We start from the raw sequence: 27343 nt of genomic DNA, 5'->3' as shown, positions 1-27343 counted from the left end.
TCAAAGCCTGATTGCTTTAAAAACTTTTGGAAGCTCAAGGATCGATTTGGCTTTGACGAACAGCGGAAGCTCAACGGTAGCATCCTCCATGCTAAAGTAAAGAAAAGAGTTTGAAAGACCTCATTAATGCAACCTGCATCCTAGCTAAACAGGAGTTAACATTTCGTGGTAACGATGAGCGTGTAAGTTCTTCTAAACGTGGCATATATGTAGAACGATTACATGGTTTTGCTGAGAAAGATGAAAGGTTAGCTAGACTTTTGGACACATCCACTGTGTTTTCTGGCTTGTCAAATAGAACACAGAACGATCTAATTGAAGCAATCCTCTCCATTGAGGCGGAGAGATTTTTTTTTAAAGTAAAGGAAAATAAGGAGGACTTTTACAAAAAGGGCGTAGGTTTGCATAGGGACGGTAGGGACATAACACTACCAACTTTTCAGGATGCTAAAATTGTCCCCACCAACTTTTAAGCAACCTTACCTTTTTTGCATGATATAATGTTCAGTTATATAGAGAATTTAGATCTTTCAATAGTTCCATATGTTGTAAGGATAGAATTGACCCTACCATTATTAAGTGAATTATTTTCATTATGTTTATGTTTGCTAATAAAAACCAGACATTTATTCAGGAAGTTTTCAAAATGTTTCGTTCGTATTTTTTGAAAACAAAGGTTTGAATCGAACAGTGTATCATCTGAACCAATGCACGTAAAAGTTATTATCAGTAGATAAGGATTTATTTTGCATTGATCATTTTTGCCTATTAATTAATTAGGTTCATATACATGAGAAATGTGGCCCTTTCATCCAATCTGTTTGGTCTTATTAATGTCCCGTCCCCAGCAAAAAGTGTACCTACATGCAGGTTATGCTGTTATATCGTCCTTACGAATGTTGAGACCAAACCTATGCCCTTCCAAAGTAACAGCGGTTTTCGTGGTGAAGGACAGGCGCAAGAGCACAAACAGTTTTCATTTCAATCTTATAAAAAAAATAAATAAATTAAAAAAAAAGAGCTTAGACCAAGAAAAATACAATAGAATATTTAAAAACTAAATTTTGGCCTTAAATAAAATATTCTTTGTTTTTCTTTTCACACTTTTTGTTTAGCAATCTGTAATAAATTGATTAAAGTATCAGAATTAAAAGTTTTAAAAACAACTGAATATTTCACTAAAGGTCAGAATTGAATTCTGTGGCTTTGTACACCACTCTTTACTCTCGTTTGTGTTGCATGAATTATAGAATTGCGACGACCAACACATTGAGGGTGTGGGGCAAATGCATGTTATTTTCTTACTTTTACGTATCGACAATATGTACCGTGTGTGCGTGTTTTGTGAAGAATGCTGATGAGATATGAAATAACCAGTAGCCAATTGAATAAGCTACCGTTTTTGGTTTATATATTTGGAAATCTGACACTAAAGGAGTCAGTGCCTCACCAACCATGAACCTCACCGCACGTCACTGGTGACAAGTGTTGCTTTTAATGCGAATCAGCGAGCGCGCAGGCCACGCAGTGAATCATTGAAATGTAGTCTCGGGACAACACTGAAGTGGTGCTTTGTAATCTGTTCGCTTGTGTGAAAAAACTACATTTCCTCACGCCATTAGACGCCACTTTGTTTTCTTATTGTTGCCACAATAAAGTGGAGAAAGCCATCGGCGATTGTGATATAGTGGATATTATTAAGTTGTAATACGGGAGTTCACCAGTAGAGTGTACGCATGTCATTTAGATGTGTTATTGTTTGTGACTTACTCCTTCACTAAAAGAGAGAAACGTTGTTCTTCAGTCACTTGGCAAGACGTTGAGTAAAGTTGTAAAAGCCAATAAAGGAGTCGTGTGGGTCACTCGGTCAAGATATAACAACGACTCATCTCCTTCTTTCCCCCCAACGTTTTTATATTATTATTTTAAATGCACGAGAGCTGCCGGATCTGCCAAAATGAACATGAAGTCTGATTATTATTTTTTTAAACAATGTCATCAGATAGACAAAAACATAAAATTATGTGCAAATGCCTGCATCTTCAAATCATGAAAATAATAACAGCCTATATCTTACCAATGTTGTAATCTCGATGGGTCTTGTATCCATTCCATGTCATGAAGTCTAGGCACATTGTTTGCATCCTGATTAGCGTCTGGCTAATAACATAAAATTCCAATCTCCTCTTCTTCCACCAACTCTTCAAAAACTTGGATCTCCTCCCTTGCGCTTGATCTATCGCTTATATCACTGTTTGAATCATTGTTTGAAGGGCTTTGTATGGCGGCCTATGTATGGAGGTGCCATCGCATTCCCGGTGTGACGTGTCACTTCCGGGTTCATCCCCTTTCAGGCTCGAACTTCGGAAACGCGATTATTTTGTCAAATATACAACATATAAATTATTTTTTCATGATTTATTTGTTGGACAATGTTTAATTACTTTACTTGTGACCCTATTTGGCATGTGAAGAAATTACTTCACATTACTGCTTTAAAGTTGATAGAACATTAGAAAATATCCTTACCTAAATATTGATTTTTTTTTTTTTTTTTAATTGCTTCCCTTAACGTCACCGTGTCATTTGAAGTCCTAAACATATAAATGTCTGTTCATGAGCTGCCCGACGTCATGAATTTGACTGACAGAAAAAAGGAACATACTGTGAAAAACAACATTGCATCGGGTCCATCCATTATGAACATTTTTCTGTGTAAGAGTGTAAAAATAACGAAAACAGAAAAAAAAACAGTAAGCTGGTCGGTCACTGCTTAAGGTACCGTTATATTGGTTTGATTGTGATGTATCTAATCAACTTATTGACCTCATAAACAAGTTCGCTGAGGGTCAATCAGGACATTGGTGATTGCTATTTAGCTGTTGAAATCTCCTGAACATTTCATTCAAAAATCTTCGCTCAGTCCCAAGATGTTGAATTTTAAATGAGATTAAAAATAACATCAAAAATGTTTCCCATTGTACGTAGTAATCAATGGAGCAGATGCAGATTGATCAATTATGTCTGGGAAATTAAGCTCTAAGACATGGAAACACGAAAATTTTACTTTGACTAATTCAGAAATATTTCAAAGTCCTTACTTAAGTCATACTTGGATTTTATAACAAACGCTAAGGTATTTTTTTATCTACTTGGTGACAATAAATTAATAAGGACATAGGTAGTGACGATATACAGCTAACAATGTTTGCGTTTCCGGTGTTTGTCAGATTGCCTCGGGGCCTAGAGGTGAGCTATGCGGTGCTCGGACCTGGTTTCTCATTGGATTAAAAGGTGCGCTATCATAGATACCATATATATAAGGCTAGATGTCAAACGCGCGCTGTGAGCCATTGAGGACGGCGTCGTCACTTTTCGTCTATTTTGCGTCAGATGCATTTGCCTAACATAGCATTAGAGTCAGTGGAGCGTGTACTTTGAAATAGCTATGGAAAGTTCATTCTTCAAACTTCTTGGTTACCCATAAGCTTCAGAATTGCAGTAAAATTACTGCGTACTTTAAAGTAATTTTAATATTTAAATAAATAAATCAACATCCAGCCTGAATCCTAGCCACGAAAATCCAGTTTGTCATAAAGTGATAGATTTGTTTGTGTATTCCTTAAAAAATTAAGCGAGTTGAGAGTATTTAGCTGGAGAAAATCACGTACGTTCAGTACAATAGAGAAGTCCTCTGAAGCAATGTGGATGCCACGAATTTACGCTGCCGATTCCGCTTTTAGACATCTAGCGTTTTGTATATATGATATCACGGGCAGGAAGAGGTGGGGAGGGCGCGAGGAGGTTTGCGTGTGTTGAAGGTTGTAGTAGTTTTGACTGAAATTCCTCTCAACTCATTAAACTGTAGGATAAACGCAAATTGGCTGCTTTGAAATCATACACTAGCTCTTTCGGGCGTTCTATTTTATTTGGAGTTTGGTTTTTTTCTTCGTCTGCATGTGTGAGTGAGTTGGGCGAACACACCTGTGTGACTCAGGTAAGTCATCCATTAAGGAAGTTCTGGTCGTTGTTTTAACTGCGAAGCAGCACAGGTCGTGCGTGAACATATCGCTTTGGTTTTACAAGTCGATATGAATACTCAAATTTGAAAGCAAAAACGGGTCTAAAGATGGCAGCCATTAATTGAAGGTCCTCCCTCCTAAAGTTGAGTTTCTCGTGTAAAGCTGGCTCACTATTGGGCAGTCATTGCAGGAACTGCTGCCCGCCGTGTGGCAGTGGTTAATGATTGACACTCGATGTTGTGATGGAAGATGGCTGATATTTGTTCTATCGCAAACTGAATTTGAAACAATAAACATTGATATTTGAACTATAAAACTTTATCTGAATGACATTATTTGAAATGTTATTGTTTGATTTGAATCATTGCATTGAAACTGAAAGGGGAAAACATTTTGAAATTTGTAATTTCACAATTTTTTAAATTTCACAATTTAAAAAAAATTTTTTGCATTGATGTGTCACGACACAAATACAATTTTAGGAAATGCTAATGCAAGTTATACATTTTTGGGAGACGTACATACGGGTACTTGGGAAAAGCAATCGATCACAGATAACAAAGATATCCTTTTGGTCAATCGGCACATTCGTTTTTGATAATGTGACACATTCCCTTTGTGAGCATGTATATTCAAGCTATTAAGTGGGAGGAGCAACTGTTTTTACACGATTTTGATTGTCAAATCATAAGAAAGAAATGGTAACGGAACTTGGAAGACGTGTGATTTGGATTTCGTTGCATCTCGTAGGCGCAGCTGGGACAGTGTTCTTCCAAGCTAAAGATTCGACTATATTATCTGAGTAAATGTTTGGATTTCAATCTGTGTGTTCAATTTGTAATATGTATATATATGGTGGAAAACACTTAGGTGACTTGAAGTTCCGCTCTGAGACCCCCGATTTGTCCATATTTCAAAATTGTCCAATTTGCAAGTGTGATACATCATTGGAAAGCTTAAAATGTCAATTTTCTGGGGGAAGAAAAATTTTGAACAGGAGGGCATTTTGGGGGGGGGGGATTAAGGAGCAAAACCCTAACTGGAGGTAAGAGCACGCGAGAGCAGAATTAAAGATGCCATGATTTTAACGAGATATTATCGCGTACTTACCTTGTTTCGATCCAAAAACTCCATATAGCATGTATCATCGGGTGTCAAGACACAGATTTGAATGGCCACAGCTGGATTCTTTCGGGATTTTATGGGTAAAGCATGGTTATATAACAAGGGCCGTGATGCAGAAATCGCAGACATCAAGGCATAATCGATATTTTCATTTTCATATATTCACCCTTTTTAACATTTTTTTTTTTTCAATTTTTTTTCGTCTGGATCGATTATTTATCATCTAAAATATTAGGGAAAATGCAGCAGTAACGAAAAAAATACAATTAATTGATAGTAACGAGGTAGATATCCGTGACTTTTTTAAAGACTCCAATTTTTCCATTGTGACGTAATTTGTTTAAAACTTTAAAATATGCCAGTAAATTTTTTAAAGTAGTTTATTTTTTTAAACAAAATATTAGACATCAATTAATGATTCTAAGCTAAAAATGACATTTTGAATAATAAATATAATTACCTTCTTTTTATGGCTGGGTTGAAACAAAAGCGGTTGCGCCACATCTGTAAACGGGTTTAGGGTAAAACGAACAAATTAAAAATAGTTCGGGGACTTAATGCGCCATGAATCTGCTATGGCAGCATATAGACATATTGTTCTCTCAAAACAGTTCTTTTGGCTTAAAATACAGCAGTTTATTTTTTAGAGGGGTGCGAGAGCAAAAACTGCTTTTTCAGCCTTGTCTGTGTTTTCCGCTATATCTATATTGGAGCTGCAGCTATCGATTATTTTAGTAGTCGATTAATTTATCAACTAGTGAATTGAAATAATCGAGTAATCTGATTAGGAACATTTAATGCGCTGCTGATTGCTGAATATATTTTAGGAGATGGAACATATTTCTTCAAACTATGCAGAATTGCACTTTCATCAGAAAATAAATAAAAATACCTGAGCTTAGCCTCAAATGGTATAAAAAAAAAATAAAGAAATGAGGATCTAAGTACAACAAAAGAACCAGTGGCTAAGTTTCATAACAAAATTCCTCTAGCTTAAATGCTATAAGTTGCGACCATTTTTTTTTTTTTTTTCTTTTTTTACAATGTTCTTAACAAATCGTTCAAACTCATATTCACACAAAAACCTCCTAATTATACCACTAAACTAAATTATGACTGTATAAAAAATATTGGCGCAAACAAAAACTTATAACCTTATGTTGGTCTTAACAGGGAGCAGCTGGATTCAGCGATGTTACATGAGTAATGTCATATTCACGGTTGCCACTAGAGGGCAGTGTATCTACCCAAATCAATAAAACTAAATGCAAACACTTTCAAAACAAAGCATTTACAACGCCACTTTAATCAAACAAATACTCGAAGCATCAAATTTTGATTCGAAGCTTTTCTTTTCTAATCGAATTAGTCGAGCTAATTGATTCGTTGCAGCACTTATATAAAATATCGGTAACTGTCAACAAATCGCATGCATTCCCCTTAACTCTAAACCCTACCACTCTTGTCATGCTTTCTACTTCCATACAAAATTAAATAAATTTTCACGCAACACTAAAAACCTATTTTCATTCATTCCTTCATTTTCCATGCTGCTTATCCTCACACAACACTAAAACAATTTTCACACGAACCTAAAAAATGTTTTTTTCATTCCCTTTTCATCCAACCCTAAGCCCTACCACTCTTGTCATGCTTTCTACTTCCATACAAAATTAAATAAATTTTCACACGACACTAAAAAAAAATTCACACTAACCTAAAAATTTCTGTATGGAAGTAGAAAGCATGATGAGAGTGGTAGGGTTTAGGGTAAGATGAAAGGGAATGCATGTGATTGTTCGACAGTTAGGGACCACTCAAAGGCCTTAGCAAAAAGTATCTGCTTTCAAAATTGACTTCAGACATCAGCAATCAACCGATTTTTCTTTTTATTTTTTTTTTTCATTATTGCATTAGCATTTGAAAATCCTACATTGGTCAATCTCAATAATACAGATTTATTATGTATCAATCAATAGATACAAATACAGATATACGTTTAAAATGTTTTCAAATTTTACATAAATCAAATCATAAAATATTTCAAAAGTATATAAAGAAATGAACATTCTTATACAACAGTCAAAGAATAAGTAAAAAATGTGTATATATATATATATATATATTACAAAAAGAAAACTACTGAGAAAAAAAAATTAAGATTTTTAGACCAGTAAATGTTACTTCTACAGAATGAAAAGAAATTTCAGCAGTTGCTGATTGGCTGGCAACCAAATCAGAGTGTGCCTTGCCTATAGTTATAGCAGCTGGGATTGACTCCAGAAAACATGCGACCCTGTTGAGGATAAGCGGCACTGAAGATTAATGAATGGTGTGCTGCACTATTTGTCATAGAAAGCAAGTGGCAACTAACTGTTGTAGTGAAAGTGTTTGTCAGGAAGTACCAATAAAAAAAAATAGAACATCCTACAGGAAATCCAAGAGTTAAAAATGTCAACATGAACTTTGGTGTTTGTCTCAGTACGTCCTGCAGGGATGTGTTCCAGTCGGGGCCTTTGCAACAGTGGGGAGCGAGCCGCCGACCGACCTGCCCGCTCCGAGAGCGCCGGTTCGGGGGCTCACTATGCCCTGTGCGCCCTGGGCGTGGGCCTTATCGCGCTGGGCGTGGTCATGATCGTGTGGACGGTCATCCCCGTCGATGGGGAAGCGTCTGGCACCTCCACCAACACGTCCAGCAACACCACCGCGGATGACACTGACAGCGGCAGCGAAGAAGGGGAGCTCTCCAAGTCATCGTCGGTCGCCATCGTGTTGGTCGGCGTCGGCCTGGCCATGCTGCTGCTGTCCATTTGCCTCGGAATTCGGAGCAAGCGCAGAGCGAACAGCAATCCGCAAGTTGCAACGACGGCAGCGGCGTCTGCCTTCTTGGATCATGTGGCCGGCGAGCAAGAAGAGTGAGTATACTGAATTTGGCTGTGAAATCGCATCACTCCGTCCCTCCAAATAAGATTTCATAAACTCTAATTTCGGAAATTCTGACTGTGTAACTTTACAATGAAGTGCACAGTGAACTTTCATCCTGGAACGATTTTAAGGATTTAAAAAAAAAAAAAAACTATTCCCAAGAAATACATTTTCGGAAGCAAGCACACTTGTCTGCCTATTAAAGCAAACCCTCTTTGAATAATAGCATGGCATTCTGATGGAAATTGCATTTGGAATAACCAATCATTTTTAAAATTTTCATTGATCTCATAGGGCCACCACTTTGTCCAATGCTGCCCTCTGCTGTAAAATGAAATTCACCTCACAACAGCTTTGATGCAAGCGACGTAAATGATGCACAAACAAAACTAGAATCCATGGAGTTGTCTTTGTGCCAAAATTCTGAGCGAGCAATGATATGACAACAAGAAAATATATTTAGCGAAAAAAAATCTATTCTGCTCCATAATTTGCATGTTAGTTTTACCCGTTCTTTTCCTCCTATCTCTCTCGGTCAATCTCTTGACCCCTGCGCGCACGGGTTTGTCCTTTCTGCTCACTCAGTTTGGCACACACCAGTGCCTGGCTTCTTAGGAAACACTACAGTACTGCAGTATATATTATCATGATTATTGTCTCATGTTATAGAACTACCTTGCTAGTCTCCTTTGCTTTTTCTATTCTATCTGAATTCTATATGAATTCAATAAAAGTATAAATTTAATTGCAAAATAAATACAAATTTTGTATACATATTAATTTTTAAAACTTACTTGTGCCGCCGCTGCTGGAACAAAATTCTAGTAGAAACACTATGAACACTATATAACTGCGTAACTGTGACATCATTTTCAAATGCCTGCTAATATTTAGATAAACCTTCTTCCCAGGGACAAATTGCAGCCCACGGGGCAATATTTTGCAACTCCTATTTCCAGTTGACATTCAATTGTATTATTAGCGCAGCTTGCACGTATTTTGCCATAGGCAATAAAATAATGTTAAATAAAATGAAATAATTCAAAGATACATTTAGGAAAAAATAATCAGTTTAAATAGTAATAGAAAAATAAAATGCAAAAAAAAGCCATGCGTAATTAACAATATTTAAGATAAAATGCAAAAAAAGCCATGAGTAATAAACAATATCAATTTTTTTAAAAATAATAATGAATTAATAAAAATATATAAATGAAAAAAAGAAGAGGGGAAAAACAAATTCAAATAAGTGTGGCCTGAGTGTATTTTGCTTTGGGATTTTTTTTTCCTTTTGTTTCATTGATCTTTGTGACCTCACATAGCTTACTCTTTGGTTGCTATTGACGGCAATAGACGTCCAATCCATTTTAACTGGTAGGGGCGATCGCTTCCAGCCAGGGGCAGAACAAATGTGAACAGGGCCCGGGTGCGATGAGCATAAACAAGACACCCCGAGTGGGCCGTCCAAAGGGGAGGGGGGCAATTATGTGTGTGCCCCTCCACACTTTTACAGGCCCTTATAGGCACGTCCGGTGTGCATCAGGATATGTGTGTGTATTTTTTCGGGCCCCTCCAGACAACTGGCCAAAAGCAGCTACCAAAGATATTTCAACAAACACTATAGTACAGCTCCACACATGATGTTACCTTTCTGTTTCACCCTCCCCTCAACCACTTTACACCCTTAAGGGGCCCAGGCTCAGGTGCGGTCGCACCCCCAGCTCTACCCTAATCTCCGCCCCTGCTTCTTGCCCCTCCCTGTCGAAATGGATTCGGCGTCTATCGTTGTCAATAGGTGTTTTCAATATCAATTTCCCTCTTTTACTAACTACCACAACACCTATCTGTGACATGGGCAGGTAGTAACCGAGTGAATATTAACTTTGGAAAAGATATCCACTGTTGTGACCACTGAAAGGGTTAATTACAAAGTTAATCAGTCTGCTTTCACCGACGACTCCAGAAATAAATCGACAATCATGACATGTTGTGATTCTATTGAGAAAATGCTGAAATTCAGTAGCTAGATGTGCGTAGGACCTTTTAATTAACTCATTCACTCCAGCCATCTTAGTTAAACAAATAGGACATTTATTACCATCAATGGCAGCAAATGAGTTCAAGGTTAACAAGAACGCTTTGTCCGTCCTTAGCGTTCCGGATCCAACCACATTCAACGTTCCGAGCTATGAGGAAGTAGTGGGCAGCAGCGACTACCCCGTGCGTCAGAGCAACCTCCGGCAGAGCAACACCCACCTGCCGTCGTACGAGGACATCATTGCGGCCGTAGAGAACGAGGATGCCGAGCAACCGGCTGAGGACGCCCCCCTAAGCGACGGCGCCCCATCACCAGCTGCTGAGCCCCAGGCCGACGCCGCCCGTCAGCCCAGTCTACCGGCGCGCAGCGCCAGCCGGGCCAGCCGCCTGCTGCGCCCCCTGCGGGTGCGGCGTATCAAGTCGGACAAGCTTCACCTGAAGGACTTCCGCATCCAAATCCGCAGTCCCACGACCAACCCGGTCAACATCGAGCCCATCACACCGCCACCGCAGTATGACAATAAGCCGCCGGAATTGGGCTGAACGCAATTATCTCTGGACTGAAAACACTCCTGAGAAGCCAGTTTATCACTGCTGGTACCCCAAAAGTAGGTTAGACGTTGCTGGGAGCAGCCACTCACAAGATCGAGGAACTTTGCCCGTTGTGTTCAGTTACCACGCATCTCTGCCTCAGTTGTAGGCAAACATTTAATATGAGCACGTAAGTACGATTTCAAGTGCAAAAAATAGGGATGGTAAATACTGATGCATCTGTTTGTATTGTGTTCTTAATGAAGATGCACTGAATGGGAGGAATTCTTTGTTAATGTTTTTAATGTGTCTTAAAGTGACTAAAGTTGACTATTGCGGTGCTGAAAGGAAATGGTTTGAGTTCTTTAAAGCATTTTGTAATCCAATAAATAATGTTTAAGTTGCAGCATGCTTTTAATTAAACAATTTAAAGCAGCAATCTCAATGCAACATTACTGATATGCTCTTTTAAGGTTGACGTTGGTAACTTGAATCGTTTCATTTAGAATGCTGTTGAAACAAATAGCAGGTCAGATGAAAAGAATACATTTGGGATACTGCATGTGTATTTATGTTGAGCAATATTACCGCTTTTTATGGTCTCAATAAAATCTTTAGTATCTGTAGTTCTTTTACGTGGCACTATTTTTTTTTTTTTTTTATGTAAATGAATCAAACTACTGCTTGTGCAGTGTAGGTCAGTCAAAATGCATTTTTTTGTATTTGGCGCCCTGCAGTGGTTACACTAAGCGGAAACCCAAATTAGTCTTCACTGATATTCATTAATTCATTTTTCGAGCCGCTTATCTTCGCGGGGGTTCTGGAACCAATCCCATTTAACTATGGGCAGTGGGTGTAGGACACCCTGAATCGGTTGCCAGCCAATCGCTGGAGACGAACAACCATTCTTTAACAGTTTAAGGAAAAGTTGGGATGACTGACCAAAATTTGCTCAAATTATGTATGTACGCATCAGACAGTTACTGCTTGTCTTTGGTCAAGTTGTGGAGGCAGCAGCTTCAGGAAATGGCTTTTTTTTCTCTCTCTCTCCAGACCTCTGGTCCATCTACAACCGCTTATCCAAGGTCTGGTACCAGGTGCAGCAGTTTCAGGCCTCAGATAATGGAGAAAATGTTTAAATAAAGGCCATGTCTACACGTAGCAGGATATTTGGCAAAAAGAACTTTTTCTACGATTTGGCCTACCATCCACACGCACATTTAAATAGGGGTCTTGAAAATAGCGCCCAGAGTGAAGATGTGCGAATTCTGCATTTGTGGCGCCATCCTGTGGACACTGATAACTGAAGAGTTAACTGTGGAAGCGTCCCTGACTGCGACAAACTTTACTCCCTACGTCACACATGGGACCAATGTTTACATCTGGAGTAAATTAAGTGTTTGTTTTTTTTGTTTGTTTGTTTTTTTGCTTCCGTTGACCAGTATTTACAAACTCTTGCAGTGCTTCATATTGAAGAACACATGAGAAGGATGGGGGTATTGTGGAAAATTATTTTTCACAAATTGTTATGAATGTACTTAAAAATGGATGAATGCGGTTGACTGTGGAAGCTCTTTTTTCTACAAACACGCTGGTGTGGACGTAATTATTTTTTCCCGACATATTAGGGCAGGATCCTCGTTTTAAAAAAAAACCTGCTAGGTGTAGACATGGCAAAAAAGTGACACTGCTTAAGAGTGTAGCCACTATATTACATCAGTTATATCCAAACACATACACATTGACGGACTTCACAAGTGCATGCAATAATGGGTAGAGTTGTGAGATATTATCGGCTACCCGATAATATCGTCCAATAAAAGCATTTTAATATATCATGTAATATCGAGATTGATTTTTCATGATTGGTTTTAGGCCAATATTTATGTTGCCTTCAAAGTGAATGGAGAAGCCTTCTGCCTTTGTACAAGCGCTGGTCACAGCTCAACACAGCAGTTATGCTGACTGACCATCAAATACTCTATCTCCAAACTAAGATGCATGGGATTTGTTATGTGAGCAGACCATTTATATTCATGGCGCAAAAATTGAATGAACAATAAAAGATTAAAGATATCCATTGCCATAATATGTTAAGTTCACATCCGCATATATAGTTATCTGTTTGATATAGGTACCAGAATTTTGGAGTTGGACAATATTGGGATATCGGTTAAAAAATCATAATCGGAAAACTCTAATAATGGGTATTAATAACGTCACAAGAAAGTGTAGGTAATCACGGATACTCGCATTTGATTGGCTAATAAAATGTCATGCCCTGACTATTTTGTGGAAATACTGCTTTTTAATAACGTTGTTCTCTACTTTTACTCATTAGACAAATGAAAATTTGTGTTTTATTCAATGTATTTAAAAAAAATTATTTCCCCCTGCATGGGCATGATGAAGGTATTGTCTCTCCTGTTAAGGTTTGAAGTTTGTATGGACACAAAGGGACAGTCTGTTAGAAGAATAAGTTCAACAACTCATTTTATAAAGCACTTTTGCAGTTTTAAATCAAAGTACTGTACATAAATTTAAATGAAACGCTTTAAAGGGAACCACAACACCTTGTGCAATAAATTGAAAATGTTTGTACCATTTTAGTCAATCAAATGTGAGTATTGATTTCTCCAATTATTAAATTATTTTCTCCAAATTTGCATCCTTAAATACAGTACTTTGAGAAAACTGTCTCTCATATGAAGGCAATTCATACTTGGGGGGCGGAGGGGTCACGCCAGCGAGTAAAAGCCGTGCCAATGTTTATTCTGTATATCCTGGTAGCCTCCCTTTTTTTCCTCCTCATACAAAACTTATTGTCTCCTGTTGTTCTGCCATCTTTTCAGAATTTGCGCATAAGCGACGCGCGTACTCATCGACTTCCGTCTTTAGAATGAATGGGGAAAGGGGGGAGTGACGTATGCCAGAAAGCAGTCAGCACATTTGTAGTTTTTTTTTTTTCCTTTGTGACAGGGTTCGTGCCACCCTCCTCAAAGTTAATTAGTGCCAGTGAAAGCAATACAGACCCCCTCAAGAAATAAAAGAGGTGTCATTCAACTAGTTGTCAGTTGACATATCACAAATGTTATGAAAATATTTTATAAAGATTGACAAGTTACATAGTGATGCTTTAATTAATAATAGTTTTAAAACATACTTTTTAAATGACCCAAAAGTCACTTGCCCTATAAAGAATGAAATGTATTTAGGAAAAAATAAGGTTAAAAGTCTTAGTGTCAATTTTAGCATAGCTATCCACTGTGGTATCGTTGTCCCTGAAAGGGTGAAATATATTTGTTTATTGCCTGCCTTTGACAATGATAACGTCCAATTCCTTGAAACTGAGAAGACTGACATGACATGAAATAATCATGTTTCAGTGCAGGGTCTACGGCTGTCCGTCAATGGCAGCCAATGAGTTAAAATAGTCGAGGACCTCAAAGATTCTTGCCTCCACTGTCTACATATGGTAGCCAACATTATGCTGGTCAAGGGCTGTTTCAAAAGCAACCTCTAGTACCTCAGGAATTGGTATTTGAGGTGTCCTGTAATGATTTTGCAGCATTCTTTACACAAAAAGTACTAAAGATTAGACAGACTGTGTGATACTCCAGATTAACAATTGTTACACTAAATGCCTCCCAAACTGTCCCTCATGTCAATCTTAAAACAGGTTACCCTCTTGGACCATGCCACTTTAACAGACATTGTGTCCAAATTAAAGCCCACAACATGCTGCCTTGACATCCTTCCTCCAAACTTTTTCAAAACTGTTTTTCCTTGCATAGTCCCAGACATACCCATACAGATTATAAATACTTCTCTCCAAACAGGAGAGTTCCCACAGACTTTAAAAACTGCAGTAATAATATATCTTCTTAAAAAAAAAAACCTAATCTAGATGCCTCAACCATTAGTAATTATAGGCCAAAATCAAATCTGACATTCCTGGGGGAAAATATCGAGAGGGTTGTGTTCGAACAGACCCAGGTTTTTATGATGCAAAATAATCTTTTTAACTCATTTGAGTCTGGATTTCGGCCACAACACAGCACCGAGACCGTGCTTATCAAAGTCCTAAATGCTATTCGTCATCAGTCAGAATGAACCAAATTCACGTGTGGAGTCCCTCAAGGGTCCATTCTTGGACCACTCTTATTGAACATCTATATGCTTCCCCTAGCTCAGATCATGGAACAGTTTCCCATCTTGTATCACACCTATGCAGATGACACACAGCTCTACATTTTTGTGTCCCCACATGATTATAGTCCCTTAGTCTCCCTGAGTAAATGCATTCATCAAATCAATGAATGGGTGTGCCAGAATTTCCTCCAGCTAAATGTGGAGAAGACAGAAGTGATCATTTTTGGGCCAAAAAAGGAAAGGTCAAAGATAAGCGCACATCTTAGCACAATGTCACATCCAGCTACAAATTAAATCAGAAATCTTGGCGTAATTATTGACTCAAACCTAAAATTTGATAGCCATCTAAAGTCTGTCACTAAATCTGCTTATTACCACCTAAACAATATAGCCAGAATTAAGGGGTCTCTGACTCAACAAGACATTGAAAAACTTATGCATGCATTCATTTTCAGTAGATTGGACTATTGGAACAGTATATTTTACAGGTCTTGATAAAAAAAGTCAGTCAGGAAGTTGCAACTAGTACAGAATGCTGCTGCCAGAGTCCTTACAAATACAAGGAAATTAGACCACATTACACCGGTTTTGAAATCGTTACACTGGCTTCCAGTGAGTCAAAGGATAGACTATAAAATACTACTGCTCGTCTACAAAACACTTAATGGCCTCGGACCAAAATACATGCTTGATTTGTTGGATCCCTATGAAACATCTAGACCCCTAAGGTCGTCTGGAACCGGTCTCCTATATGTTCCAAGAACAAGAACCAAGCAGGGTGAGGCAGCATTTGGTTATCATGTTCCTCGCCTATGGAACAAATTACCTGAAGGTCTGAAGTGTGCTAAAACTGTTTGCGCCTTTAAATCAGGGCTAAAAACGCTTTTGTTTACCACAGCATATCCATAACTGTCTATGTGGCCGAAAACACTCAGGTGGCTTGAAGTTCCGCTCTGAGACCCCCAATTTGGCCAAATTTAAAAATTGTCCGATATGCATTTGTCATACATCATTGGAAAGCTTAAAATCTCAATTTTCTGGGTGAAGAAAAATTTTTAACAGGAGGGCATTTTGGAATTTTTTTTTTTTTTTTTAAACAGAAAAACCCCATCTGGAGGTGAGAGCACGCGTGAGCAGAATTACAGACGCCATGACTTTAACGAGATGTTGTCGCGTACTTATCTTGTTTCGATCCAAAAAACTCCATGTAGCATGTATTATTGAGTGTCAAGACACAGCTGTAAATGGCCACAGCTGGATTTTTGGGGGATTTTATGGGTGAAACATGGTAATATAACAAGGATCGCGATGCAGAAATCGCAGACATCAAGGTGTGGTTGAGATTTTCTTTTTCATTTATTTACACTTTTAAATGTTTTTTTTTTTTTTTTTTTCCCAATTTTTCTTACTTTGGATCCGTTATTTATTATCTAACATATCGGAAAAAATGCGACAGTAACAAAAAAAATACAATTAAGCGATAGTTATGAGGTAGATATCCGTGACTTTTTTACAGACGCCATTTTTTTCATTGTGACGTCATTTGTTTAAAAGTTAAAAATATGCGAGTGAATATTAAAAAAAAAAAAAAAAAATAGACATCCATTAATGATTCTAAGCTAAAAATGACAGACATTTTGAATAATAAATATAATTAATTACCTTCGTTTTATGGCTGTGTTGAAACAAAAGCGGTTGCGCGACGTCTGTAAACGGGGGGTTCCAGGGTAAAAGGGACAAATTAAAAATAGTTCGGGGGCTTAATGCGCCATAAATCTGCTATGGCAGAATATAGACATATTGTTCTATCAAACACAGCAGTTGTTTTGGCTTAAAATACAGCAGTTTCTTTTAAAGACGAGTGCAAGAGCAGAAACTGCTTTTTCAGTGTTGTCTGTGTTTTTCGCCATATATTTCAAACTTCAAGCTATTTGCTTTATATTTCTTTTCTGCTTTATTTCCATTTCTGATTTCAGTTTAGTGTGATTTTCATGTATAATTTCATTTTCTGTTTCGATTGCCTTTGTTTTAACGTTCTTTTGATTTACTGTGATTTTTATGACCTTCATTTCATGTACAGCATTTTGAATCGTCTTTTGTTGAATTGTGCTATACAAATAAATTTGCCTTGCCTTGCCTCTAGTCGGCGTCACGGGGCAGCAAATTGCGCTCAGAGATCCCCAGATTGAAGGCGAGAGGAAGAGTTTTAGTATTATTTTTTTTTGCAATTATTTTTTTTAATTAGTATTTTGAATATTTATTTTTGTTACAATTATAAATTGCATGTATTTTTTTAAATTAAAATAATTTTATTTAATTGCCTAATCACTCTCGCTCGACTTTCACATTTTGAATCTTTTTTTTTTTTTTTTAACAAAAATTTCCTCTCTTCACTCCACCTCTTGCTTTACTTCGGATGGATTTTTCCACCTTTCTTTCGTTTCGTTTTTCTTTTCTTTTTTTCTTTTTCTTTTTTTGTGTGCAGCTGCCATGTAGCAGTGGGAGGCACAGCTGTCTACGGGAAGAGCCAAAGCCCGGGGAGTCAGTCACATTCCTGGCTGGGATTCAATGACTGAAGCAGACACAAACAAACAGAGGGAGAGAGAGAGCGAGGGAGAGGAAGAGAGAGACTGGTGGCACATTTGAAGCGCACATTAAGAGCAGTGCGTAAACGGCCGTGGAAGGCGTAAGAAGAAACAACACTCGTGATTGTGGTGAGTTTTCTTTGAGGGATTTTCCGACAGTGGAAGTTGTTCATTAGAGTGACAGAGAAGACAAGCTTCCGTGGATCTTTTTTTTTCTTGAATGGGTTTCACCGGGAAGGGAAGCTGCTCCTCGTCCGGGGGAAGCTGTCTGACTGGCGGCGTGGAAATGCTCGACTCGGGCGCGGAGTGAACGAGACGCCTGGCAAAAACTACTAAATCTATTTTTTTCTCCTTTTCCTTCAAGTTTTTCTTGTTGTTCAAATCAAGGAACATGGAGGTGAGCAGCTTCCAGCCTCACCCCGGACTTCAGCAAACTCTGAAGCAGTTCCATCTGAGCTCCATGCGCTCCCTGAGCGGACCGGCGTCGTTCTCCGCCCGCTGGCCGCACCAGGAGTCCCTGTTCAAGGACCCCAAAGCCGAGCTGGTGCTCAGCCTGCCGGCCCACACCCCGCCGCTCATGTCCGGGCCGCTCTTCATCCCGTCGGACCGCTCCACGGAGCGCTGCGAGACGCTTCTGGAGCGCGAGCCCATCTCCTGCTTCGTGGTGGGCGGCGAGAAGCGGCTGTGCCTGCCGCAGATCCTGAACAGCGTGCTGCGGGACTTTTCCCTGCAGCAAATCAACTCGGTGTGCGACGATTTGCACATTTACTGCTCCCGCTGCACGGCCGACCAGCTGGAGATCCTCAAAGTGGTGGGCATCCTGCCCTTCTCGGCGCCCTCCTGCGGTCTCATCACGCAGACGGACGCCGAGCGTCTGTGCAACGCGCTCATCTACGGCGGTTCGTACCCACCTCGCCGCGGGGGAGGAGGCAAGGAGCGCGGTGGCACCAGCGGCGGATGCCGCGGCGGTGCCCTCCCGGAGCTGGAGCGCACCGAGGCCAGCTTCCGGGTGTACCACGAGTGCTTCGGCCGCTGCAAGGGCTTACTTGTGCCGGAGCTTTACTCGGGCCCCGGGGCAGCCTGCGTGCAGTGCCTGGACTGCAGGCTCATGTTCCCTCCCAAGAAGTTCGTGGTGCACAGCCACAAGCGGCTGGAGAACCGGACCGTGCACTGGGGCTTCGACTCGGCCAACTGGCGGGCCTACGTACTGCTGGACCCGGACTACGGCGGCAAGGAGGAGAAAGCGAGGCTGGAGCAGCTGCTCAGGGACTTTAAGGGCAAATATGACTTGAGCGCCAAGATGGCCGTGAAGACGTGTAGAGTAAGTTCGCTTTTGATTCATTTATTCTCAAAGTGTTTTTTTCAATGTTTCAATCGAACTTTGCAACTTTTACACTGCAGTTCTTCTTACAACTTTTGACGCCAGTAGCATAATTGGCCACAAGAGGGGTTCTCAAAATGTGGTTCAGGTACAGCTAGTGGTACGCTGATGATTCAATTCCCAGTACAGTTCATTAAGTTGCATCTTGAATTTGTTTTGTTTTGCATTCTTTGGTTGGAAATCCATTTGGACTGGGCTGGCATGGATTGGACACCTATTGCCATTTGTTTGAAGGGATCCACGGATAGAAAGACTTGTAGTTCTTAAAAAATAAACGCTATTATGAGTTAGAATAATTTGATATTGAAACCCCTTTTTAATATTTTCGTTTAGATGCACGTTTGTAAAATTAGTTTAACTAGTCGGTCACCATTGTTATTGACGTCACAGGGTGGTGACGTCACATGATTACGCTGCCAAGCTTCCAGAGCATGATTCTAGCAACATAAACATGTCATCTGTTCAACCCTTTCAAGTTGAACCCAAAAGGAACATTAATGAACATGACGCCACTGTCAATATTTCACAAAATGAGCAGAAAAAGCAAAATGAACAGGAAAGACGGGATGAGACGTGATGAGAGTAGGAAAAAAAACGTTCTGCCAAAATGTGCTACACCGGTGAAACGTCCTACAAGAGGCCAATTTGACACCCAAAGTCCTACCGTCTTGTTTTGTTTGAATGCGTACAGACACAACATACTAAAGATGCCTTACGAAAATACTTAAACATAGAAATGTCAAATAAGGTTGGTTTAAATATGCTACGTGATTAATCTTGCCACCACAAGAAAACACTATGCTTAAAAGTATGAGAGGTAAACCCATGCAAAAACTATTTTGAGGCATTGAGAAGGTAATAAAAGACTCAATAAAAACACAAATAGTAAGTACTCGCCGATGAGCGCATGTGTTAGAAGTCTCGCCGCGTAGAAGGAATTGCAGTAACTCCGTAGTATTCGTTGAGTGACAGCGACAATCTACGTCATCACCCCGAGTGTCCGTAAAACATGGCGCCCTCCGTAGGTCAAAACATGTACTAAATATTATAGATTGTTAAATCAATGACAGTACAGTATTTTATGTTTCTAATAACATATTTGAGTACAGGAGAACAATTGCTGCTTATTAGAGCCTACAAGTCTTTAAGTCTGAGGTTCACTTTAACCCTTTCATGCTCAAAATATTTTTTTTCTTTCAAATGTGCAGCCAAGGGGCCAATTGTGGCCCGTGGGACAATATTTTGCAGCCCCCATTTAACATTCAATGCACTTTGAATTTATAACCACACTTTGAGAACCACTGCTAAAAGTCAGAGTACATTTTTTTATTCCTTTAATTATATATGATGAGGTCAAAGATGGGTTAGTGGTACATTTGCATATTTCTTGAGTTGTGAGAGTGAATGGTTGTAAGTCTATCTGTGTGCCCTGCAACTGACGGGTGACCAGTCCAGGGTGACGAATCTCTCCTGCGTGAACACATCCTTCTACATTAAGATAAATTGAGACCTGATCGTTTTTAGGCAGGAGGAGGAGGATGGGTGCGTGGAGGCTATTTTAAGGTGGTGCTGGGGTTAAGAGTTTAATGAGGTTTGGGATATGGATGTGTGTTTGAGGGTGGCCGTGGAGGGATAAGTTGCGCGTGGGTGGGTGTTGGTGTCACCGTGATGGCGTCCTGCGTGGGTCAGCGTGGACAAAAGAGCATAGAGGACAGGGGTGGGCGGCCGGGGGGGCTGGCTGGCTGGCTCGGTCACAGAGCAGCTGCTGTGTGGGACTCAGGCAAATGAGTGGACATCATTGCAGTCTCAGTGCTGGCCAGAAGATGTGTCATCACAGGGAACCTTGGGAAGAAAGATTGAGCAAAGTTGCTGAACAGAGAAGTAAATCTGACTGAGAATCACTTTGGAAATACTTATGAGTTGAATTTGATGATGTGATGTGAGATGCTCGCAACCTAAATCAACTTTGGAGGTGTTAGCACTTCCAGTCAAAAATATACCGCCGTCAATGGAAGCTATTGAGTTAAGCGACTCATATTTGAGTACAACTCTTGCAGCAACATATTTACACAGTACTGAAAAATAATATCCACTGTTATTATTTTTTATCCTCTGTGAGGAACTGTATGGGAGATGAGGAGTGCCAAAATTAAAGAAATAATTGGTGAAATGCATCACAAAAAAATTTATTATTTATTTTTAGAGGTTTCTGTTTATATATTTGAATGTTTATGTATTTTGCTCACTTTTTATTCATTTCAACATTGTTCTTTTTTATTTGCAATATTTATTTCATCATATATTTCAACAGTTTTTAATTTAAAATTTGCATTTATATCAACATTAATTGGTATTTTTATTATCTATTTTTGGCACTTTATTTTCCATTTTTTTATTTATTTTCTTCAACTTTTTTTCACGTTCCAATATTTATTACATTTCACTGGAAAGTGGAGTATTTTTTTTTTTTAATAAGCAGGGGTGCACATAAGTGGTCCGCATGCGCGCATGCGTACTGGACGTAGACAAACGCGCTGGCCCTCAACGGCTTCCATACGCTTTTGCGTACCGATGGCTGACCACTGTATTTACGGCGGACACGAGAAAACAACTTCTCAAAATGTCGAAGAGGCAGGCCACACTGAGTAATTACTTCCGTGTTCCCCCACCCCCGTCAAAAGACAGACAGACGACAGAGATGTCACCGCAGCTACCGAAAAAAAGGACTTTTGCTGAAAAGTGGTTACAGGTGGTACCATGGCTAGAAGCAAATGATGCTCGCACGGAAATGCGGTACAAAATGTGCCGTGAGAATCCCAATGTCGCCGATAAGAGCAGCGCATTTTATGTAGGGTCAAAGAATTTCAGCCATCCAAACTTTGAAAAGCACGAAAAAAACAGAGCATGTGGCAATTAAGCAAACTATCGATGTCAAACAGGACCCCACTCGCCCTATGGACAAGTGGCGGAATAGGGCGGAATAAAAGTAATGAACAGCGACATGCACTGACAAACATGTTTTTGCTCGCATTTTACAAAGCTAAACATGCACGTTCAATGAGGTCTTATTGGGAGGACATCCTACTTTTAAAAAGGCTTGGAGTTAATGTGGGAGCCGCATAATGCCCTTTATTTTGAATTGGTGCTTTTTATTTCCTTACATTTCACTTCAAAGTAATGGCAATTTTGTTGTGCCAGTTGATGTTAATCAAGCATTAATTGTTAATATAATGAATTAAAGTTAATTGGCTCTAAGTAAAGCTTGTCATAAATTTATCGCATCAGGCGGGGCGGCTCTCAAGCTCAATGAGGACCAAGTCACATCTCCAGGTCCTCCTCTGAGAACCTGGGCAAAAAAATTATGTGCACCCCTGTTTATAAGATAGTTTTTGCTTATAGCAAGTAAAAAATAAGCCTTTATATTCTGTTTTAATTATATATACTAGTGCATATATTTGTCGTGCTTTAAGTGTGATGAATTTTTTTTTTTGTAAGAAACTAGACACATATTTTTGGTAAAAATTATTTTTTGCAGTGCTGATATATTTATTTATTTATTTATTTATTTATTTCATTTATTATTGTTTACTCCTGGTCCTCATAAAATTGTATGAATTAATTATTATTACTATTATCATTTTATTTATTAAACTTGATTGTTTTGAGTTGAATTACGATATTGGAAAGTGCTACTTTTGTTAGGTTTTTTTGGAAGCTGGAATGGATTAACATCATTTCCATTCATTTCAATGGGGAAAGATAATTTGAGAAGCGAATTACATAATTCACCTTGTCTCTCAAGGCACCACTACACTACTGCGTTCCACACAAGACAGAAGGATGGCCGGGTGGGGGTTGGGGGGTGAGGGCAGGCAGTGCGTGCTGGCTGTGGTTCACTGTCAGTCGTGTCCCACTTAGCAGACAGGCCACGCTCCTCGGGGAGCCGCGCACCAGCGCCGCTGCCATACATCAGCCTGACAGGCCAAGCTGCTCAAAGGCCAGACGGCGGCTCGCACACCAAGCTTAAGCCGGCCACACAAAAAAAGAGCCCACGTTATCTGCCGAACTCAGACTCCCTTGCACGTCACATGGCGGCTTTATTAATAAGAGGTGCTAACTCAGCTGTTTGCGCTTGATTATGGATGCTTGGAGGTGCTGTTGATCAATGACAATTCACACTATTCCATATCTTTTTAAAAAAAATATTAGTGTGCTTATTTTTCTTTAATTATCTTTTGACATCCTGCTTATTCTGCAGTTTTTGCTACCTAAATGCCAACACCTCAAGACAGTGAAGTCAGGATAAGTTGGACAATTATCTGCCGCTGATGGCGACAGGCGTCCAATCCATTTAGACTAGGAGGGACTGCCAGTGAATGATCACTGCTCGCCTTTCCAGTCAAAATGGAATAGACGTCTAGCGCTGTCAATGGCAGCCAATCAGTTCAAAAATCAAATTTGTTCTTCCTCTGGCCAAGATGCCATCCCTCTCACTTCAAATGGATTGAACATCAAGCTCTATCAATGCCAGCCAATGAGTTAAGCAGTGTAGGACCAAGCCATGATAGATTAGAAATGACTTTAAATTGAAGTTAGTATCCAGAAATGTTGTACTAAAAGAAGAAAAACAATATTTTGTATTTGGCGGAAAACACAGACAAGACTGAAAAAGCAGTTTCTGCTCTTGCAGTCCTCTTTAAACGAATCTGCTGTATTTTAAGCCAAAAGAACTGTTGTGTTTGATAGAACACTATGTCTATATGCTGCCATAGCAGATTATTGGCGCATGAAGCCATTTCTGAAGCCAAACTATTTTTAATTTGTCCGTTTTACCCTGGAAACCCCCGTTTACAGACACCGCGCAACCGCTTTTGTTTCAGCCCAGCCATAAAACGAAGGTAATTAATTATATTTATCATTAAAAGTGTCTGTCATTTTAGCTACGAATCATTAATTGATGTCTAATATTTCGTTTAAAAAAAAAAAAAAAGACTTAAAAAAATTATTGACTCGCATATTTTTAACTTTTAAACAAATGGTGTCGCAATGAAAAAAATGGCGTCTGCATCGCGACCCTTGTTATATTACCATGTTTCACCCATAAAATCCCCCAAAAAATCCAGCTGTGGCCATTCACAGTTGTGTCTTGACACTCGGTGATACATGCTACATGGAGTTTTTGGATTGAAACAAGGCAAGTACGCGATAATATCTCGTTAAAGTCAAGGCATCTGTAATTCTGCACTCGCATGCTCTCCCCTGCCGATGGGGTTTTGCTGTTTAATTTTTTTTTTTTAAATGCCTCCCTGTTCAAAGTTTTTCTTTCCCCAGAAAATTGAGGTTTTAAGCTTTCCAATGATGTGTCACACATGCATATAGGACAATTTTGTAAGTTGGCCAAATTGGGGGTCTCAGAGCGGAACTTCAAGTCACCTGAGTGTTTTCCGCCATATATATTTTTTTAAAAACATGGTATCTGTACAGTATCGACTGATACCACACAGCTGGGTATCGGAAACAGTATCTTGAGCCAAAAAACTGTATTGGTGCAACACCAGTTATCGAAGCACTAAATCGTTTTACACTTATTTTATGTTTTTGTTGTTGTTGTTTTTTTGGAACGACAGCTGCCTGTATTTAACCTCAAATTTAACAGCATGTACTACAATATTACATGTACTGTATTTATGACTGACAGTCTCTACTGTCTAAAAGTACTGTTGTATAAATCAGCAGTTCCGAAACCACAAGCCAACAAACGTGATTGCCGTAAACTTTAAATCAACCATACATATGTTATGTTGTCACCACATCTTGAAGCAATGGAAAGAAATTGGATTTGGGTGCTCAATAAACAACCGGCCGATGGCGCGATAAATTCAGGCCTGACTCGTTTTTGCTTGTGAATGCACTGTCGTAGAAAATGAAAGGGAACGTAAACATGTTGTGTCACTGAAGTAGTAAAACAAATTGCATTTCACTTCTACTAATTCAGGCCGTTCTCGTTTGCTGCTATAAGCATGAAAACAACTTTGATTGAGCGGTTTGAGGGATGCGCGTGGGAGTTGGTCAAACCGCTTAGTCATTGTGTCCGTTCCGCATGGCGTCCGACAATTCGCGGTCGAGAGCAGCTTGCCGAGAGGAGGCCGCGGGCCGGGCCTTGACATGTTGTCAAAGGGCTGCGACCTTCGACCTTTCTCCAAAGACACCAACACAGCCGCCCACTCCACCCCAATGGCAGGCCCGTCCGCTGGCCAGATGGCCGTTTGATAAAGAACGCAAAGGGAGATTGAGTGGAATAGCACTCCATTTTGTAAATTTTTACTCATTGATGGTAGGGACTAACAATTTTAGGGAAAAAATTGTAATTGCGATTTTTTGGGGGGGAGCGGCGGAGCGGTGCAATTACTCGGTTTCGATTTGATCAACAATATTTTTCAAATCAAGCACCAGTTCAAAATTTACAAAGTCAGATTTACAATCATGACATGAAATTACATCATACCATCAAAACATTATAAGCTATGAGTAATAATGCAAGGACACTTATGTGTTAGGCTGTCCTTTTGCATTTTAAAAATTGGTTCCAAAAAGCGTTTGTTGCTATATCTAAAAATATTAATTAAGCTATTTAGTGTTTGTAAAAAGATTTTTAACCAAACTTTATTGAACTTTTGTATCACTATAGCCTTTTATTGTTCATAAATCATATATAAATATATTAGGGCTGGGCAAGTTAACTAGTAAATTCTGAATTAACTCACAAATTAACGCACTTAATCATTTTTATTGTCGCATTAACATCAGAGTCACCAAAAAAACAGTAAAGACTTGTGTCTGCTTCATTTTAGTTCGGAGTGCTGAACATTAAAGTGGTGGACCAAACAGCGGACCGAGACCCACGATTTTGAGCGGACCAGAGTTTATTTGTTTGGTCTGAACTAGAGTTCAGGTGCGCATTCATATTTACAAAACAAGGCTGACTATCTGATAAAAAGAACTCTGGTCCCTTTAAAACAGACCAAGCAGTGCTACTGTAGTGTGAAAGGGCCCTAGGCTCAGGGCACATTAGACCAAGAGGACCAGAGATCGGTTGGAGAGCTACTTTACAACAACACTTGCAAATGACTTGTTGAAAAGGTTCAGCATTTACACTGCGACAACTAGGGGTATGACAAAATATGGAAATGGTGATATATCGTATTAGTTTAGGGTGGATACACTGACCTCTGGTCTGCCTCAGTTCACATGGCTGAATCCAACTGCTCCCTGTTAAGACCAACTTAAGTTTGAACTTAAGTTTTTGTTTGAGCTAATGTTTTTTATGCATTCATAATTTAGTTTATAGGCATATTTAGATGTTTTTGTGGGAATGTGTGTCTGAACTATTTGTTAAGAGCATTGTAAAAAAAAAAAAGTTAGCTTTTTGTAGCATTTAAGCTAGCGGACTTTTGCCATGTAAATTAGTCAATTGTTCTTTTGTTGTACATAGATCCTCTTTTTTTTTTTTTTTTTTAATACCGTTTGAGGCTCAGCTCAGGTAGTTTGATTTTTCATGTTTCTTATCCGATAACTCAAATATTCGAACTACCCAGTTCATCAATTAATCAACGACTAAAATAATCGATAGCTGCAGCCCTTCAAAGCTCACGATAACGATGATCTGACGATACGGCGATACAAAGATTATCGATACATTGGTCAGGAAATCATTCTAGGATATTCTACAATCAACTAATAAACAGAAAAACAAGCTTCTGCTGTGAATTGGAATGAGTTTATCACTAGTAGACGTCCAATCCCTCCCACTTCAAACGGATTGAACGTCTATGGCCGTCAGTGGCAGCCAATAGCAGGCAATGAGGTAAATTTGGGCCATTTGAGGTCATTTACCTGTTGATTTTTAGTTACTTCCTGTTAATTTTGGGGTATTTTATGGGTCACTTCTGTTTATTTTGAGTTACAGAACAGGAAGTGACCTGGGAATCACCCAAATGAATAGGCAGTGACTCAAATTCAACAGGAAGTGACCTGTAAATGAAAAGCAAGTGACCTGCTAGTGCCCCGAAAATCGGACAGAATGGCTGCGAATTCTCTGGTGTCAAATGAACGAATGTTCCCAGTCTAAATGGATTGGAGTCGAGCACCATCAATGGCGGCCTTAAAGCAGCGTTAACTGAGACACTATTATGGTGGAAGATTTTGATAGCAACTTGTTGGTTCCTTTTTTTTAATTTTTTAAATTTTTTTAACATTGACACCTTTTTAAAACGGTATCTCGATTCTTGGCAGGAGCATATCGATAACCTTTTGGGATACAATGTATCACAATATATCACCATTTCGATATTTTGTCACACCCCTAATTTGAACATCGCAATGTGCGCATGCGATGGACCCATCGCAGGACGTGCGAATGTTTTTTGTTTTTGTTTTAAATGTAAACTTTTGTTTTTCTTCGTAAAAGCACCAATAGTGCAGAGACATGGCTTCCTGAGTCACCTACCTTCAGACTGCTTACCAAGCTTAATGATGATTACCACATTTGTTTCTTTGATTGTAGAGCTACCGAGGCGTCTCTGGCC

General features: G+C 39.3%; 2 protein-coding genes across 2 annotated transcripts in view; both read left to right on the top strand.

Annotated features, from left to right (window-relative positions):
* The first annotated feature begins 3448 nt into the window (after positions 1-3448).
* Positions 3449-11046, top strand: tmem51b (transmembrane protein 51b). Its single transcript, XM_057846370.1, has 3 exons — positions 3449-3997; positions 7630-8062; positions 10226-11046. Exons 2-3 carry the CDS (start codon positions 7644-7646, stop codon positions 10650-10652), a joined length of 846 nt encoding a protein of 281 aa, XP_057702353.1. The 5' UTR covers positions 3449-3997; positions 7630-7643; the 3' UTR covers positions 10653-11046.
* Positions 11047-17367: 6321 nt separating this feature from the next.
* The window catches only part of skib (v-ski avian sarcoma viral oncogene homolog b), a 110409-nt gene continuing 100433 nt past the window's right edge, over positions 17368-27343 (top strand). Inside the window, exon 1 of the mRNA XM_057845107.1 lies at positions 17368-18698. Coding sequence (XP_057701090.1) covers positions 17769-18698 — 930 coding nt within the window. The 5' untranslated portion in view covers positions 17368-17768. The remainder of the gene's footprint in view (positions 18699-27343) is intronic.

Source organism: Corythoichthys intestinalis, chromosome 9, assembly GCF_030265065.1.
Source record: "Corythoichthys intestinalis isolate RoL2023-P3 chromosome 9, ASM3026506v1, whole genome shotgun sequence".
NCBI classification, from domain to species: domain Eukaryota; kingdom Metazoa; phylum Chordata; class Actinopteri; order Syngnathiformes; family Syngnathidae; genus Corythoichthys; species Corythoichthys intestinalis.
Note: the sequence above shows the minus strand (reverse complement) of the source record. Positions and strands in the feature narration are given on the sequence as shown.

Excerpts from the sequence above, each read along its gene's own strand:
- tmem51b (XM_057846370.1), top strand. The coding sequence starts at position 7,644 with ATGTGTTCCAGTCGGGGCCTTTGCAACAGTGGGGAGCGAGCCGCCGAC. Across the intron at positions 8,063-10,225 it reads GTGGCCGGCGAGCAAGAAGA|CGTTCCGGATCCAACCACAT; the intron begins GTGAGTATACTG and ends GTCCGTCCTTAG.